The sequence below is a fragment of the Pseudophryne corroboree genome, chromosome 4 (genome assembly GCF_028390025.1).
Source record: "Pseudophryne corroboree isolate aPseCor3 chromosome 4, aPseCor3.hap2, whole genome shotgun sequence".
NCBI classification, from domain to species: Eukaryota; Metazoa; Chordata; class Amphibia; order Anura; family Myobatrachidae; genus Pseudophryne; species Pseudophryne corroboree.
In genome coordinates, this window is record NC_086447.1 from 720,686,104 (window position 1) to 720,700,655 (window position 14,552).

General features: G+C 46.6%; 1 protein-coding gene across 2 annotated transcripts in view; it reads right to left on the reverse strand.

The window, feature by feature from the left end:
• The window catches only part of FEZ2 (fasciculation and elongation protein zeta 2), a 198,642-nt gene extending 186,179 nt beyond the window's left edge, over nt 1-12,463 (reverse strand). Inside the window, exon 1 of one of the 2 annotated variants that reach the window (XM_063918036.1) lies at nt 11,867-12,463. In XM_063918036.1, coding sequence (XP_063774106.1) covers nt 11,867-12,222 — 356 coding nt within the window. In that variant the 5' untranslated portion in view covers nt 12,223-12,463. The remainder of the gene's footprint in view (nt 1-11,866) is intronic. The other variant, XM_063918037.1, reaches the window with a different exon arrangement.
• Nucleotides 12,464-14,552: the final 2,089 nt, after the last annotated feature.

The window sequence follows — 14,552 nt, forward strand, 5'->3', positions numbered from 1 at the left end:
CGACCCCCTTGGAGGGAAAATAGATAGCATGGCGCGCATAGCGCGCCACCGTGCCCACAGCGTGGCAAGCGCAACGAGCCCGCAAGGGGCTCATTTGCGCTCGGCCAGCTGTTGGTATGCCGGCAGTTGGGATTCCGGCGCCCGTGTGCTGGGAGCACGACCGCTGGCAACACACACTACACCCATTCCTCCCACCTACTTCAAATAATTGCAATGCCAAGGAGACTATGGTGGCCAATCCCGGGATCTGGCTCGGCGGGATCCCGGTATTTAGGGCCAAAAACAGCCGGGATTCAATCCCGGGATTGGCAGCTCCAATCCCGGGGATTGAGGGATCAGCATTGAGCAACCACAGGACGCTCAGACGCTGCCCGGCTTCCTTCATTCGGCTCCCCAGCGCAGCGTGAGAGGTCACCGTACGCAGTCACATGCCGGTGGGAGCCACCAGGAGAGAGCAGAGGATGGTCCCCACCCACCCGCCCCTGTTATATGGTGAGTTATGTGTGCGGGGCGAGGGGGCGGCCACATAGTTAAAAGCCAAATCCCGGGATTGGCCATTTTTCAATCCAGATACCCGGGATTGAAAAATGGCCCGGGATTGGCTTCCCTAAAGGAGACTAATATCAGCCTGATCAGATGATAAATAGCTAATCAGGCCAATAAGTGAACAGTGCATTTTCCACGACCAATCTGTAATTATCGGTCTGACGTTAACAAGGTATGAGGTATTAGTTCCTAACGAGTTTGCGGTCAGTTACCTTGGCAGAGCCAACAGGATGACTAGTACACTTTAAAGATCGTACTGTCCATATAGTGAAATTTACTAAGCCAAGACTAAAGCTGGGTACATACGGACAGATATATCGTCTGCAGGTGGGTACAAACGACGTTGTCCAGACATATAGCGTTGGCCCTGCAGCACAGCCAATGGACGATATAAATCGGCACACCTGTGTGTACGGGCAGCCCGTCGACTGCCTGTACACTTTGTACAGGGACTGCTGGCACAGCTAATTCAAATCCCCCCCACCCCCAGCTGCGACATCAGGAAGACATATCAAGCGGCCAATCTGCAAGTGTGTAATACTTACCTGAATCTGCTGCTCTGTCAGCCCAACCTCAGATCTCCCAACACCTAGTGTGTACCTAGCTTTTTACAAATGCTAGACTATGGGGTGTATTCAATAACTGTCGGAAGCTGCCGTCTTGTCGGAAAGACTGCAGCTTCCGACAGAAATAGGTCGGAAAGGGGTTCCGACCTATTCAATAGGGGCTGATTTTTCCCGACAAGTCGGAAATTACAGACTTGTCGGAAAACACATGGATCGGCGGAACAGACGCAGATCCACATGCTTCTGTTAGAAATGGGGCCAAATCAGACAGGTTTTGGCCCCCTTTCCGACAAACTCAAACCGACTTGAAAACAAGTCAGATTGAGGTGAGGAGAGGAGCGGTGCTGCGAGCGGCTGGGGAGCAGAGAACGACGGCCAGCAGGTGGGAGCTGGCTGCAGGGGGACATGTCTGCGGCGGCGGCGGGGGGAGGCGCTGCAGGGAGAGAGGTGCCTGTCTGCCCCCAGTCAGGCACCTCTCTCCTTGCAGGGCCTCCCCCCACCGCCGCAGACCTGTTCCCCGCCGCCAGCCCCTCCCGCCGGCCACCGACCTCTGCTCCCCCTGCCACCCGCAGCACCTCTCTCCCTGCAGCGCCTCCCAGTGCAGCTCCACACATATCCCCCGCAGCCAGCCCCTCCCACTCACTGTCGCCAATCTCTGCTCCCCTGGCCGCTGCTGTCAGCGCATCTGCAGCCGCTGACAGCAGCGGCCTGACAGGACCCTGTGTACAGCCAAATCCGACAGTCGGATTTGGCCGTCTATTGAATAGGGGTTGTCGGATCCATTCCGACAATTGCATGTCGGAATGGATCAGACTCTTATTGAATATACCCCTATGCCTCAAAGTTTCTTATAGGAAAATAAGCCAAGGACCAAGAAAACTAGAACAGTTTGGCAGGAAATGAAACCGATCAACTCTTGTTGATTTATTACCTTCAAGAGTTTTTAGAGCTAGTTGCTAGTTGAGGGTTTTATTACATATTGTGATGCTAAAGTTGCACCACCTTATCCAATACATAGCACAATCTGGCCACAGAGCAGTATTCTGTGCTAGCAGTATTTCTGCATATGAGTAGTAAGAGGTACACCATGAAAGTTGGACAGCCATAGCTACAGTAATACGGCTTACTCCTGCCTTAACCTCCAACACTTCTGAAGTTTAAAGGGTATCTGATGGAGAATACACTGCCATAACGAGATGTGATATTAACTACTTGTTTTAATACAGCTGAAGATTAGCCAGCAAGTAAAAACCCAACCCATAATTTCTGCCATATGTGCCTAGATGGGACCATATAAGAGAACAGCAAGTAGAATTATTATTCTTATTCTACCAGGTGCCAGAATCTAGTATTGTTCGTAAAGAATTAAAAAAAAAAAAAAAAAAAAAACACATGCAATGCACAGATACATTTACTGTGCAAACAGCAATGTTTCGAGTCAGTGTGAGTTTGAAAAAGAATCACAATGAATTGAAACTTTGCAAAATAAACATTTATTTACTGCTTCTCATCGCGAGTGCTATATATATATATATATATATATATATATATATATATATATATATATATATATATATATTTACACACACACACACACACACAATAATTCAGACCTCCACTAGGGGATTGCTACTGCATTCGAGAGTCAGTGTTCACATATGTATATCCTAAATTCTTTACAATGTTTGTTTTTCCTAGACAAATACACTTGTAACATTTTCAATGAATAACCTATCACAGAGTTTCCCAAATTCCGCAATTACAGTCCAGGTTTTAAGGATATCCACGCTTGACTTAATTCAGGCCATTGAGTAGAGCAGTCACAGGCTGGATGAGCTCCTCAAACGCACAAAAAGCCCATCTCTTGCCACTCACCTTCGAGGCAACCCATGGCCAGCTTTTGATACACAGGATGGTGGTAGCAGAACCCCCCGGCACAGAGTCACATTTGGCAGCGATCTGTCCCACCCCTGGGTTTCCAGCAGTCGTATCTGAGATATTAATTGCATAGATTAAATTATTAAATTGGTGCCATCAGATCTTTTTTTCCCCCCTTTCCCTGCCTGGGGCCTGCTACCTTGCCCCTGGAATACAGACGAAGCTGCATCTCACTGGGGACAGGATCCTGGCCAACATCAGACAGGATGACCAGGTCTCCCCAACGGTGCTGAAAGGGGAAAGTTCAGCAGCTGTGAGGTTTGCAGTCTGCAGTGTTGAAGGACCACTGCTGCAACACAACTGTTGGCCCCCTGCTTACATCTACCGCCGGATCGTCCTATGGCCACACAGAGAGGACAGGAACAGACAGGCAACGTTGCTATACAGTGCAGCTCACCATCTTGCCACCCACCCTTCTGCTCAGTCCCCTAATCTGGAGCCGCTGTGACTACCCAGCTATCAGCGGATCGCTTCCAGGTTTGTTTTTAATCACTCTCAACCCCCTACTGCACAGGGACATCTAGACAATGGCCTGGCGTCTTGGCTCCACACCTGCCTGTACCTGGGTTGCCTCAACCGGCCAGTCATGAGGGTCTACACCTCCAGCAGAGAACACCAGGACACCCTTTGCGCCTACTCCACAAGGTGAGTGGAAGCTGATTGCCAGAACTATAAAGTCTGCCCCCTGAGCAAGAGGGGGGGGGGGGGGGGGGGAAGTATGCTGGGACCGATCTCTTCAGGACCATGTTATTCACACCCGCCCGGGCTGCTACCATGCGCTGAGGACAATTTATATTTAGCTTTGTTAAAACAGTGTGTTATTCAGATTGTTTGTGTGTGCAAAATGTATATTTAGCATTGCACGTTCTCTCCTTACCGCAACTATTATTTCTCTGTAATTCACCACTGCATATTAATCTTTCATGAATTACGCCTCCTACCCACTGTAGTGCACCCTAGATGGCTGCCGCATCTGGTACTTTCATATGCAGAATGAGCATCTCATTAAATGTTTTATGCAGGGGGTAATCCTGTTAGCTCTCCGTTCATTTCACCGCACATTGTCACCAATGTAGCGACAAACCCTTTCCCATGCAAATCTAAAACTTCTTTATTATGTTCAAAGTTGCTCTACTTTTTGGGAAAACAAAACCACTGTATCAAGTTTATAGTTATCTGTTAAGCACCTTGAGGCGTTTTAGAGAAGAAACATTATATGAATACAATTATTCAAATTCATACCTTGGGCACTTTGATTTAACCATCTAGACTCAAGGAGTGGGGGGATATTTAATTGCTTTACCAACATAATTGTTGTACCGATCGGGTGCCCAATTCTTTTCACGTGCAGCATCATGTTAAACCCATCTAAAGCCCTGGTAAGAGCACTCAAACCAGACTCTTTTGCACATTGCTTCTCGCTACCTCAGGAGGCTACATCAAGAAATGTGTCTTCTATAGCTAATGAGTCTCCTACGGATGATGATCATTCTAATGTATGGCCAGCATTAAAGACTTCCAGAAAAGGTTTGCGGATACAATTGCCAGATAACCCCAATTCCTTTAAAACAATATCCAAGTACAGTAATAGCAATCATGTATTCTAGACAGGAAACACATGCAACATACTAGTGGTATTATGAAGCCATACAGAATCCATGGAGCTAGTGTATGTTCCTCTAAATAAATGCTCCATATTCAACTGCATACTAATTTATATTGATTTTGCAAATTAACATTAAAATCCAAAAGAAACCGGATGGTAAATAAACACATACATAAACATACACACCGTTGTAATCAAACATTGCATAGCGAAACAAACAAGTTTCACACTTTGTTTAAGCCAGGTTTTATTTGTGTACAGAAAAGCACTGCCTAACATAACCCTTTAGTATTGCCAGGAACAAGGAAAAACCCTACCCTATCCTCGGCTGCCCCTCACAGAAGTAGCCCTTAAGGATGCTACATGCTGTCGTGATTTACACAGATCTCATAGGGGGTATTTAATTAGCCACATTAATTATAATGGATCACAGGGGGCTTTCCTATTAGCCCTGACCGCCGGCACTTATTGTGGGTTTTGCTCCACCTGCCTCAGGCAAGCGAAACCAAAACCCTGATAACTGCACATCAAAGCTACGATCACTGCTGCGAAAACACATGGGTCCACCTATGTGCTTACGCGCAGTATAGGGTAATTTACTGCACGGTAATAACAGGCTAACTGGATAGCCAGATAATACCATTGGACAAAAATCACATTAAAAGCCTGTTTCCGGCATGCGTTAATTACCGCAGGTAGTGGCCACAGTGCAACACAGCACTAGATGATTGTGATGCTGTGGAGCCATTATAAGCTGCAATCACAGAACGCTTCCTATTGGTTCTACCTCTCGCACCCCTACACTAGTGCAGATTTACAACATACAAATCTCCACATCACTTTGCTGACAAGGCTGGAAAGAGTGAATGACTTCAATGTGGAACCTTCAGTGCTGCCAGGAATACTCCTTGCATGTATTTAAAAACATTTCATTATATGCTCCTGAAATATCACTTGACTTTGCTTTATTTGTGTCTTAAATTAATCATGAGAGTGGGGGACGTCAGGACTGTCTATAATATAAGTCTTTGATTGCACTGGTTGCAATAACTTAAAAATGCAATTTTTTTTGACAGTGGAGCAAATCAAGTTGAAATATTCACCTCATTAGAAGTATAGGATGAGAATCTTTTGCAGAGAGAACCAGAAATTAAAGTAGGATACTGGAAATGCACTAGGTCAAACTAGTAGCAGAAGGATACTATGACAATGCACCAAGTGACATTAATGGCGGAGGGACGGGACGCAGTTAATTTCCCGACTGTCGGGACCCCGGTGGTCAAAATACAGACGGCAGAATCCCGACACCAATGAATCCCCACTTGGGTAGTGGTCCACGCCACCACCTGAAGGGGAATAGATTACGTTGCCGACCTAAGGTCGCCAACGGGCCTGAAGCGTGGCAAGCCCGCGAGGGGACATGCTGCGCTCGTGGTCAGGATTCCAACCGCAGGAATCGCAACTGTCGGGATTTCATACCAAATCCGGAGGGACACAATGGCAATGCAGAGATCACAGTATTGACAGCACACTATGGGCCTAATTCAGGGTCAGACGCAATTGTGTCCACATCTTGTGCTAATGCAGCGGACGATTTCTTCTAAATTAAGACTCCCACTTGCAGCATCTTGAAATGGTGCTTTGCAGTCGTACGGCCCACATTCACTAGTCCGATTTGGACACTTTTCTTCAGATTTCGACGCATCTGAAAATCTGAAGAAAAGTGTCACATCCGATGGCTCTTCCGATCCGATGCGCATTCCCGTGTCAGATATGTCTGAACTACAGATCTTTGAGGCTGCCCCAACTATTTATCTGAATCTGAAGAAATCAGGTACACATCGGAGTGTTTTTTTTACTTCAGATATATCTGATCAGATTCATCTGAAGCGTCACTTGACTGGCATCTCCCTGGCCACTCCCACCCTCCAAGAGGGGGAACAGCGGCAGCAGCAGCATCAGATCAATCACATGTAGCATGTGTGCATCAGATATATCTGATGTGATCTGGCACATGATATTTTGCATCAAATATATCTGAAGTGAATGCAGTGAAAATTAAAGCCAGGGTCCGATCAGATTCCCGGGACGCTCCCAGAAGAGTTCAAGAGAAATCTGATGCAATCTGCAGTTCAGACAAGTCTGAGTAGTGGATGGTCACCTTTAGAGCATTTTTTGATGCGTCACTGGTGCACCACCCAAACTTGCACTAGCCCCATGCTTCCATCGCTGGTGATCTCTGGCCAGCCCGTATTACATCAGCCTAATGCTAATACAATAAGGAACGGCTCCCAGCATGCGCACCATGTATGCGTACAATCTCACAGAACCACGAGATCTCATTCTGGAGTCTGGCGGCACAAGTGTGAGGAAGCTTGGAGTTAGCAACAGGGCTGGTACAGTAAGTAACATAGCACAATCCTCAGACGGAGCCGTGCATTATGGGACAAGCGACCATAAATACTTACTTTATGGTTATAGCTGGCTATGGCAGAAGAATGGTTTACACGGATTCAGTATGTTTTACCGGCAGACAGGATGCCGGCTGTCAACATCCCAACATCTGCATCCCACCCGCCGGAATTCCAACAGTGGGGCGAGCGCTAAGTGACCCCTTGCGGTCTTGGTAGCTCTATGGATGTCGAGTGGGAATAGCCCAGGTGCGCAGGGATTTCGACTGGCAGCATTGTCAGCTGGCCCGGATTCAGACATATTAAACGCATCCCGTTTACACAGTCTGGAGTATTTTGCTATGGTTTGCCTTTAGAGAAATTATAATAACCCATTTTTTGGTGAATACTGAGAAAATGGGCTTATTACCACATGATAAATGTACCCCACTTTAAATTAGCACCAAATCACTAGTAGTAGCAGGACACTATGGGAGAGAAATCTTGGCGAGAGATAAAGTGGAGAAGTTGGCCATACCAAATAACGGGTGGTCTTCAGTATGCCGACTGACTGGATCCTGGCGCACAGTATATGACGGGATCCCGACAGCCGGCATACCGACACTTATTCTCCCTCGTGGGGGTCCACGACCCCCCTGGAGGGAGAATAAAATAGTAGCGCGCCACCGTGCCCGTAGCGTGGCGAGCGCAGCGAGCCCGAACTGGAGAGACAAGCAAACGGGTCTCTATGACAACGAGCCCGCCTACTAGAAGATTTTTAGATTAGGATTGGAGTCTCCATGACGATAGGGACGCCTACAGAAGAGGACCATGGGACTGGTAGTTCTAGTTATGTATAGGGTCCAGCTGGGCGATTAGGATTCCTATTGGTGCTGTGTATATTTAAATAGCAGTCTGAATGGGGAGGTCAGCATTCAGACTTTTGAACCTTGACAAAGACCCCCAGCCCGGGGTGGAAACGCGTAGGTTACCTCCTGACAAGCCTAAGGACGGACTTAAGGACCAGTATCCAGTAAGACCTAACGTGTGTGTGGTGGGACTATCCGGAAATCCCTATACCATCTTCCATGCGCTTTTAGAACTGTTTAACCACAGTTCTGAGTGATCTGGTAATTAGCCTGTCTTTCTTTTGCTGCTTGAAGGGATTTGTGCAATATCTGACCTTTTTGTATTTTAAAGATGTGTGTCATATATGTATGCTATTAAAATGGTATTTCACTATATACACTTTATATTTCTATGATACTCATTTGTGAGTGACGGAAGCCTGTGGAAAACAAGCACCATCAGGAATAAGAAGCGCTAGTTAAGTCTCAGTCTCCATATTCTTTCTGTTGTGCACTGTGTTGGTGAGGGGTGAAGGAAACCTCTAGGAGTCTTTGAGACATTACCAGCTGCTAAAGTTATTGCGCACGAATTATTCCTAATTTTCTCAGTAATACATTTTTGTTTCCTTCTTAGAGAATAGATTGTGCTGCATAGTATGTTTAAATTAAGAGATAATCGTAAGTCTACATTCGATTACGTTTTTAGAGAGGAAGGAGATTCCACAGTCCTTGTAGATGAAAATTTGGAAGGATTGATGAAAAAAAATTGAAGGGGGTTCTCTTGAGAGAAAGCAGAATCTGGTGGGAGATGGTTACACTGGAAAGGTACCTCTCCCACCAGATTATCCCTAGAGGACTACTCATCCAAAAGAATGCAACATTCTCCTCTTCTAATGAGACCTTTTCATCGGAATGGAAAAAGATACTAAAAACATGCTCGTTATCTTTGATAAATTTAATCATTGTTGATAGGAAGCAAGAATTAGTAAAATTGGAGGCAGAAATTGCCAATTATAGGACTTTAATTAATCCATTTAAAGACCTACAGGAATTTAAGGATCTGGAAAAAAAGTATAGAAAATAGCTTGAAAAAGAATGAAAAGATACTCATAGAAAGAAAAGTTAGAAAATTTAATAGAGATAAGAAATGTGAGTTATCAGGAGAACAGGAACACAACATAGAAGAAGAGGAGGACGATGAAGTTGAAGAGAGAGGGTTAGAGAGGTCACCTCAGACACACACCCAATCATCCAACAAGAGAAAAATGAACCATCCCCAACAAGAAAGGGGGAGATTAAATTGGGGAAGAGGACATTTTAATAAAAATTATAAAAACCACTCAAGGCAGGAAAATAATCAGAGACTAAGAACACCTCAATATAGGGAATATAGACCAAGGGATTTTAAGGAGGAGGAAAGGGAATGGAGACCAAAAAATTACACCAATACTTCCAATAGGAGGGATTGGTCTAGAAATAGAAATAATTACAATGGAGGAGCTGAAAGGAGGAGAAATACCCCTATCAGAACCGGTATACAGAATAGATTTAGACTACTGGAGGAACAACCACAGTCCCCGGTCCCTTTTTTATCCAGGGGGAGGAATCAGAGGTACCCAAGGTAAGAGAGAGGGACCAGAGGTGGGAGATTGAAAAAGAAGAGATCTAAGAGAAAAACAAAAAGTAGAAATAATGGAGCAGGGAAACTACCCAGGGATATGGAAATATTACCCATGATGGAAACGAAAGTCAAGATTTTCAACCTAAGTACCCATACTCTGGCAAGGGAGGAGATTTCCCTCTTAGAAAAAGGCCTAAAATATGCACTTGCGCTTCCCCTAAACAAATTCAGTACATTTGTAGATTTGCATAAATTTGTCAGAAAAATCTGCATTAAGAAGTTCTTTCTAATGAAAGAAGACGGTGCCCCATTGAGTTTACCAGCAGCCACAGATACCCCCTTTAAACCCAAATCCGTTTTTAATCCATTGCATGTAAAAGGCAATTTTATAGAAACCTTTTTAAAGCTAGTGTCGGATGACATTCAAACAATGGAAACGAAAGTCTCCAGACCGAATCTGACATTCAAAGAACGAGGAGCATTAAAAAGTTTGAGAACAAATGAGGATTTGGTGATTAAACCCACTGATAAGGGGGGAGGGGTGGTCATCATGACAAGGGAGGACTATGAAAATGAAGTGCTTAGACAATTAGGGGATGGGACCACGTACTGTAGACTGAGGTCGGATCCAACGGAAAAAAATCAAAAAGCTTTGACCAAATTAGTGGAGGAATACCACCAGAAGGGAACCCTGAAGGAAAGAGAAATGAAATTCCTTTGCATCACAGAGCCCACTATCCCGGTCATGTATGTCCTACCGAAGATCCATAAGGACCCGGTGAAACCCCCAGGACGCCCAATTGTGTCTGGGATAGGTTCAATCACCTCAAACTTGTCAGAATTCATCGATTATTTTTTACAACCGTTGGTTTCGAAATGTGTAAGGCACACTTGAAAGATACGAGAGATTTTCTGAGGTTGATGAGTGATTTACAATGGGAGGAGGGAATGATATTAGTCACGGCAGACGTCCGGTCACTGTATACTATTATAGAGCACAGTGTAGGTCTAAAATCAATACAAGTGGCCCTAATTAACAGTGGATTGGAAGGGGACCTTCAGGAATTTATATACAAGGGGGTTAATTTTATTCTAGAGAACAATTATTTCTCTTTTAAGGGTATTTTTTATCTCCAATGTGTGTGCACGGCGATGGGCACCAGGTTCGCTCCGAGTTATGCTAACATCTTTATGGGACAGTGGGAGGAGGAGAATATCTGGAACCACTGTCCCTTCGGAACGAACCTGGTGCTGTGGAGACGCTACATCGACGATGTCTTTTTTTGTGTGGAAAGGTGGAGAAACCTTGTTAAATGAGTTTTTTTACATATCTTAACGTTAATGATTTGAATATCTTTTTTACTTTTGAGAAGAGTTTTAGCACTATCAACACTATTGCATATCGTTCAACTATACAGTCGTCTAAAGGCGGCAATCCCGAATCGCGTAGTATGTACCTGCCTTTAATGTACAAAGTATCACTGATTTTACTATGATTTACCATAGTGTCACACAAATTGCAAAGATAACAGTACCCCGGAATTCCATACTCTGGCTACACGCACACTGCTGCCTGCACAACATGACACCACACACACACTGCTGCACAACATGACAATACACACACTGCTGCACAACATGACAATACACACACACTGCTGCACAACATGACAATACACACACACAGCTGCACAACATGACAATACACACACACAGCTGCACAACATGACACTACACACAGCTGCACAACATGACACTACACACAGCTGCACAACATGACACCACACACACACACACTGCTGCACAACATGACACCACACACACACTGCTGCACAACATGACACCACACACACACACTGCTGCACAACATGACACCACACACACACACTGCTGCACAACATGACACCACACACACACACTGCTGCACAACATGACACCACACACACACACTGCTGCACAACATGACACCACACACACACACTGCTGCACAACATGACACCACACACACACTGCTGCACAACATGACACCACACACACACTGCTGCACAACATGACACCACACACACACTGCTGCACAACATGACACCACACACACACTGCTGCACAACATGACACTACACACACTGCTGCACAACATGACACTACACACACACTGCACAACATGACACTACACACACACTGCTGCACAACATGACACTACACACACACTGCTGCACAACATGACACTACACACACACTGCTGCACAACATGACACTACACACACTCCTGCACAACATGACACTACACACACTGCTGCCTAATGAGGGAAAAGACACGCCGCATACACCCCGGCTTCCCCGACCACACTCACTCGTCATCGCGCATGATGCCCTCCTCGGTGATGGGCCGGACAGGGGCGATGTTGCCGGTGTCGGTGCTGTAGTTGCGGAAGCACACCGTTAGCTTCTCGTCGAAGTCGTTGACCAGATCCTCCATGGACTTGAACCCTCCCATCAGCTCCACCGAGAAGCCATTGTCCAGCTCGGTCAGGTCCTCCAGAGTGCCCAGGCCCCCCGGCAAGGGATCTGCTGCTGCGGACGTGGCGGACGAGTTAGAGTTCACCTTGTCAAGGCGGCTATTGCCCACGGGAGAAGAGGACGGAGGACGGAACTCGTAAAAGTCCTGCCAGTCCTCGTCAAACTGGGCGAGCGGTGCCGCCATCTCCATGCCGGGGTCACTATAAAGGATGGGGCGCTCCCAATGCCCGGTTTGTGGCCCCTGGACGCGCGCTCCCGACACACCCCTCGGGTCTCCGCAGGCGGCGGCGGCGGCGGCGGCGCTGCTGCTGCTGCTGCTGCTGCTGCTGCAGCAGCTCCTCACACTCCACTTTCAGCCTCACAATAATCCAGCGTACTCAGCTCCCAGCCCGTGTTTATATTGCATACGTCACGCCTGACGTCTCTGCAGGGTCCAAACCTTCAATGAAGGGAGAGTGGGAGGAGCAACTGTCATGTGACGCAGCTGGAGCCCCTGCTGACGTCCATTTTACTTTCTGGCAACGGGCGTCACCAACAACTGGGTTGCTTCATGTGACACTTCGCTCTTCTGTAGGGATGGTGTGTTCGCCATCGATGGTATAATTGTGAGTGGCCATCGATGATCACCAATCAGGCCACGGGAGACCATCATTGGTTTCACTGAATGACCCGCGGGCCAATCTCAGAGAGTGTGGAGCTAGGCTCTGAGTCCCGCCCTCTTGCAGAAAAAAAATCAATAAAAATATTCGATTATGCTGTGCTATCGATGAAGGGAACACATCTGGTTTCTCCCATCGATGGCAAAAACATTTGACATCGGCCATAAACCATCGATGATTAGGAATCATCAGTGGTCGATGGCCATCTCTACTCTGTTCTATATAGGCTCGCATATTTAGCACAATTATTATGGTTGACCATTGATGTTCCTCATCTGTTGTGCAATCAGTGCCTCTTATCGATAGCAGTAAACCATACTTGACCACTCACCTGGTATGGCCGAGAGGGTTTTGAAAATTTGGTGGTGCTCCTGGAGGGCCCGGAAGAGTGGGCAAGTCTCCAGGTTCGCAGTGCAAATTTAGCTTTCGTCAGTAACTTATCATAAAAGCATTAAAGTCCCCATGCCAGGCTATGGGAATGCATTGATAAGCGTGATCAGTGTATTTTATGTGGATGTGGCTTTTAAAATGTATTTTATACCAGGGGCTTGGCCTAGCAGGCCCAAGGCCTTGCCCCATTTTTGCGCATGTGCCTAATGAGTACATGATATTGGCTCTTTGGTGTTCCTAAAAATATTTTTGGACTCTTTGTCTCTGACTGGTTGGCCACCCCTGGCTTATAGGCCCTACACACTGGCCGATTTGTTTGAAAGATATGAACGATCTCGTTCATAAATGAACGAGAACTCGTTCATATCTTTCAGTGTGGAGGCTCCAGCGATGAACGATGCGCGGCCCCACACTCGTTCATCGCTGGTCCCCCGTCGGCTGTGCATGCAGGCCAATATGGACGATCTCGTCCATATTTGCCTGCACTTCAATGGAGCCGCGTGACGGGGGGAGTGAAGAAACTTCACTCCCCCCGTCACTGCCACTCCGCCGCAGGGTCGCCCGTTGACCTGTCGACCTAGAACATGTCGACCTAAAGACCCTGTCGACCTAGACACCCAGTCGACCTAGTTACTGTCGACCAATAGTGGTCGACCTAGACATTGTCGACCTAGTTACTGTCGACTTTCAATACCACACCCGTGTAGGGGTGCCGGCTACAGCGATGCGCGGTCCCGCACGTCGCTAACGCCGGTGCTAGATTGGCCTACCTGCATGAATGCCCAATCTAATGAGATCGCTCATTTCACCGCTGTGCTAAGCGGAGGGATGGTATTTTGTGTGCCCAGGGACCAGGCACCTAGGCACACAGTCTGGTGCTTTATCTAAATTATACCACAAGATCGCACCATACACATACTATTCACTTTATCTAGTCATTGTATTCTAAATAATGCTAGTATTGAAGTATAAGGGGGTAATTCTGAGTTGATCGCAGCATCAAGTTTGTTAGCAATTGGACAAAACCATGGGGGTCATTCCGAGTTGTTCGCTCGTTGCCGATTTTCCCTATACTGCGATTAGTCGCTTACTGCGCATGCGCAAGGTTCGCATAGCGTGCGCTTAGTTATTTTACACAAAAGTTAGGTATTTTACTCACGGCGTAAAAGTTTTTTCATCGTTCTGCTGATCGGTGAGTGATTGACAGGAAGTGGGTGTTTCTGGGCGGAAACTGACCGTTTTCTGGGAGTGTGCGGAAAAACGCAGGCGTTTCAGGGAAAAACGCGGGAGTGGCTGGAGAAACGGGGGAGTGTCTGGCTGAACGCTGGGTGTGTTTGTGACGTCAAACCAGGAACGAAACTGACTGAACTAATCACAGTGTAGGAGTAAGTCTCGAGCTACTCAGAAACTGCTAAGAATTTTCTATTCGCAATTCTGCTAATCTTTCGTTCGCAATTCTGCTATGCTAAGA